This window comes from Pteropus alecto, unplaced genomic scaffold, assembly GCF_000325575.1.
Source record: "Pteropus alecto unplaced genomic scaffold, ASM32557v1 scaffold134, whole genome shotgun sequence".
Taxonomy (NCBI): domain Eukaryota; kingdom Metazoa; phylum Chordata; class Mammalia; order Chiroptera; family Pteropodidae; genus Pteropus; species Pteropus alecto.
Window position 1 is genome coordinate 3,016,476 of NW_006436283.1, and position 4,612 is coordinate 3,021,087.

Here is a 4,612-nt window from a genome sequence, read left to right on the forward strand (position 1 = left end):
CAGGGCTGGGGACACGCGAGGTACCAGTGGACCAGGCACCCGACGGGCTGGCGCTGTGTGCAGGCCTGAGCCTGGGCAGTGGCCTGGAAGATCGCGAATGGCTGTCCACTAACGTGTCAGAGGTCTCGTCAGGTCAGACTCACCATGGAACCCGGGATACAGGGCCGGTGGCCGGGACCCAGCACCCAGGGGTGTCAGTATCTGGTTTAAAGGGACAGACCAAAGGCAGAGGGCATGGCCTAGACCCATCCGAGGCCTACGGAAGGGAACCCAGGCTTGGGGGAGCCAGGCTGAACCAGAGAGAAAGAGGCCATTTCGGGGAGCGGGACCTCAGAAGAACGGGGAGGCCCTTGGAGGAGATCATATGCTCACAGCACCCAGAAGTCTGTCCTCCCCAGAGCCAGGATCAAAACCCACTCCCCAGCTGCCCTGAACAGGGGCCCAACCGTCTACACCCCATCCCTGCTTGCAAGCGACTTTCTGTTCTGCAGGCAGAAGGAGTTGGTCTTGACACGGGAGAGATCTCTGAGGTCTTCCCGTCCTCCGCCGGGAGGGTTAGGGAGAGAGGGGCGCCTCATTAAAGGTGCGTTCGCAAGGCTAGTGTGTGGGGGCAGGGCTTGCTCAGCTGCACTGGGATGGAGTGGGGTGGGGTGTGGCTAAGACACCTAAATGTCGCAGACCTCATGCACTGTCTGTGGCCTGCTGGGCATGGTTGGCTCTGCAAACCACACTTCTGTCAGAAAACTGCTCGCCGAGCAGAGAACCGGAACACACCAGCGTCTCGTCTTCATAGCCGTTTTAGACCAGCGGTTCTTGACCAGAGGCGACTTTGCCTCCAGGAGACCTTTGTGTCTGGAGACATTTTTGGCCGTCACAGGTCAGGGGTGCTCCTATCTAGTGGGGGAGAGGCCAGGATGTCGCTACGATTCCTACAGTGATCGGAACGGCCCCACCACAGAACCGTCCAGCAGCGTCACGCCTGAGAGCCTGCGGCCCAGACGACCTGCACCTGCCTGGCGGAAGCAGGATGTCCTCCTCCGCCCGGGGCTGCATGGTCACCCGCAAATATTTTCTCATCTGTGCTTATTTCTAAGCTTCGTGAGAACCGCCATTTTTTTAATACTTTTTTTTTTTTTTTCCCCAAACGAGTTTTCATGCAGAATACCTTGACTGAGGCTGCTCTCCGGAGCACATTCTGCAAACCGCCTCCCATAATCTCACCTGGGCAGCCCCGGAAGGGCAGACTCACTCCCCAAAGCCACTCTCGGGGCCAGAACCCTCTACAGGGGAAGCAGGGGTCTGGGGCGGAAGCAAGATGATGCTCCTCCCTTTGCTCCCTTCATGGAGGGACGTGACCTTGACTTATAAAAGTGGAAGGAAAAAGCTGGCCCGCCTCCATCTGCACTCGATGGCCATTAATAGAAGCTCGATTTACGTCAGCTCACAGACAGGAGCCGGGGGTTTTTCGTGCTCTGTGCTGTGGGGCATTCGCTTTTTCTTCTAACAAGACCGGCGTGGTTTTCATTTTTGATTATTTAGTGTGTGCACCTAGCCTGCCAATAACGAGTGGTCTATCACTCAATTTAAAGTTCCTCAAGTGTTTCAGGACGTCTGAATGATGAGATGGCACACTTGGCATTCGATGAAGTGACAACAAGGCCACCCTTGGGACTGGAAGCTGAGCCAAGCTGAGGCCGGGCTGCGATGCAGAGCCTCCTTCTGTCACTAAAGGGAGGAAGCCCGGGACGGCGGGGCTGCTGCCTGGCACGGCTTAGAGGCCCCGTCTCCACGCTCGGCCTCTGCGATACCTGGCAGCCTGGAGGTTCGAGTCCCAAGCCCAGAGGTCCAGAATATCCCACCTGAGGTGGGACCCAGGGACCTGATGCTGAACAAGCAACCCACCTGTCAAGGGCTGAGTCGTGTCCTCCGAAAAGATATGTTCAAGCCCAAACCCCCAGGTCCTGTGAATGGGACCTTATTTGGAGACACGGTCTTGGCAGATGTGCCCCAACACCCCACACTGGGTCAGGGTGGGCCCTAACAAGAAGAGACATGCACACACATGCAGACCACGTGGAGACGGCGGGGTGGAGACAGAGAGCTGGGCGAGAAGGGGGGACACCTTCTCCCTCGGGGCCTCCTGAGGGAGCCACCCTGCTGACGGACTCCTGGCCTCAAGGACAAAGGGAGAATGACTGTCAGCTGTTTTAACCGGTTTGCGGTGTGGTGCGCAGTGCTTCGCTGAGGCAGCCACAGCACGTGAACGCAGCATCCCCCAAAGGCGTCTTGCGAAATGGTCCAGGACCTCCCTGGGAAACCCCAAAGGGGCTGCGGGAACAAACGGAGGACGGCCTGTCAGGTTCCTTGGCTTGCTCTCAGGGGCGCACACTAGTTTAAGCCGTCTTTCAACCAGGTACCCCCACTCTGAATGAGAAACGCCGTCAGATGCTCACAGCAGCCCCACGGGACACTCTGGCTCCCAGGTCACCCCATCCCCTCATCACGCCCCTCCTATGCGTCCCCCTTTATGCGTCACCTGCCAGCCTGTCCAGTCCTGACATCCTCCCACCACGCCCTCTGGGACAGAGGCTCGGTGGGCCCCCAAGTCCCCGTAACCCTCAGCATCTCACCTACCGCCCACAGTGGAGACGGGCCCCCTGCCCAGGGCGCTGGCTGTCTCGGGGTGCAGGCACCCCAGCCTCCCTGGCCGTGGTCTGGGACGACGGGTGTGCGTATCCTCTCGACGTTCCTGGAACGTCCTCCGTCCTCCGTCCCTAAACACCAGCCCTGAACCTCACGTCTTCAGACACCTCCCCGCCCCCCCGGCCGGGTCACAATCTCCGAGAAACGCCGTCGCTTCTGGGAGAGTCTCGCCCCCGGCTGCCACCGCAGTCGCGTGCTGCTAAGGACCTTTAGGTCGACCGACGACAGACAGCGTGTATGGCACGGTCCCACGAGGTTATAACAGCAGAAAGACTCCCATCGCCCGGTGACGTCGCGGCTGCCATCCCGTCACGGCGCGATGCGTCACGCACGTGTCGGCAGTGACGCAGGTGTGGCAGGCCCCCTGCCCTGCCAGCCGTGTGGAAGTGAGGGGCAGTACGTGATGTTCGATGGCGACGGTAAGTCGCCGTGTTGCCGGCTTACGGATTTACGACGCTGTGCTAGTTATCGTTATTTTCGGGTGCACTCTTTCTACTTCTAAAAAGAAAGCGTTCGCTGCGGAACAGTGGCCGTGTTCGGCGTCTGCGGCCTCGTGCACCCCGTGCCGGCCTCGTTTTCTCTTGCGCTCGCTCGTGTCGCGCGCTGTTTCGTGCGGTCGCGGGCCGTGCAGGTGTGCAGCTCAGGAGCAGCGGGCGGCACCGGGCAGCCCAGGTGTGCAGCAGGCTGCACCATGCCGGTTCGTGCATATGCCCCTACGACGCTCACACGACAAAATCGCCTCGTGAGGCGATTCTCAGAACGCTTCCCCGTCGTTAAGTGACACGCAACTGTCCTCCCCATGCGGCAGCTGCCACGGTTCTTGGGGATCTCAGACGACACCAATGATCGCTCCCGCGTGGGGGCTCTTCACTCTCTCGATCTTCAGCATCGTTCACCCGACTTCTCGCTCCCACTGAAGTCGGTTCCGCTGCACTGGATCCCACTGCACTGGATCCCACTGCACTGGATCCCAGGGGGTCAGGCCGCAACCTCGGGGGCACCTCCCACGCCTCCATCTGCCCTGCCCACTGCCGGCCGTCAGCAGGTGCAGCTGGCCTGACCTGCGGACCGTGTCCCTGCCACCTCTCTGCCTGGCGCCGTCTCTCCTCTAGATCCCGGAATCCCCTGAGGCTCTCTGGGCTTCTGTCCTCGACCCCCTGGTGTCTCCTCCCAAAGCAGCTCCGAAAGGACCCCACACGCAGCTCCGAAAGGACCCCACAAATCTCTGGGCTTCTATCCTCGACCCCCTCCTGTCTCCTCCCAAAGCAGCTCCGAAAGGACCCCACAAAGGCTAAATCAGATCCTGTCTTCGGTGTAAGCCCTCCCACAGCTACGCCCACGGGCCCGCCCCGCCCCTCGGGCCTCCCCCAACGCCCCCGCCCTTGCTTCGGGCCCCGTCCAGGCACGGCCTGCGCTACGTGTCTTTGCTTGGGTGTCCCTTTCTCAGGGACGACTCCCCAGTAAACGCGGCCCTCTGTCCCCACCGCCCCCCCGTCCGTGTCCCCGCTCCCTGCTCTTTTTCGCATGCCAGCGTACCGTAGACGGCACTCGATTTCACCATCACCTCGCGTCCCCTCAGCGACGCGAGGACAGGCGTCTTTGTCTTTGTCTATATGCACCTCGCTTATAGTCCTGGGACCCAAGAGCAGGGCCTGCACCCAGCAGCTCCAGCCAGCTTGCTGAGCGAGTGAGCGAATGAATGAATGAATGAATGAACGCTTTGCCAGCCGGTCTCAGGATTTTCGTTAGCAGGACTCCCTCAGCAAGAGCCTGAGCGAGGAGGGGCCTGAGATCGAGGCGCCCTGCCCTGCCCTGCCCTGCCTGGGTCCTTCCCCAACGCCCGGCGCCCTGCCCTGCCCTGCCCGGGTCCTTCCCCGACGCCCGGCGGCCTGCCTGGCTCTCTGCTCTC

The 4,612-nt window shown here is 61.0% G+C and overlaps 1 protein-coding gene across 1 annotated transcript in view; it reads right to left on the reverse strand.

Moving 5' to 3' along the window:
• CUNH17orf99 (chromosome unknown C17orf99 homolog) overlaps positions 1-4,612 on the reverse strand; it is an 8,710-nt gene that overhangs the window by 2,870 nt on the left and 1,228 nt on the right. The window contains 1 exon segment of the mRNA XM_025047113.1: positions 144-201. Within this exon segment, the coding sequence (XP_024902881.1) occupies positions 144-201 (58 nt within the window).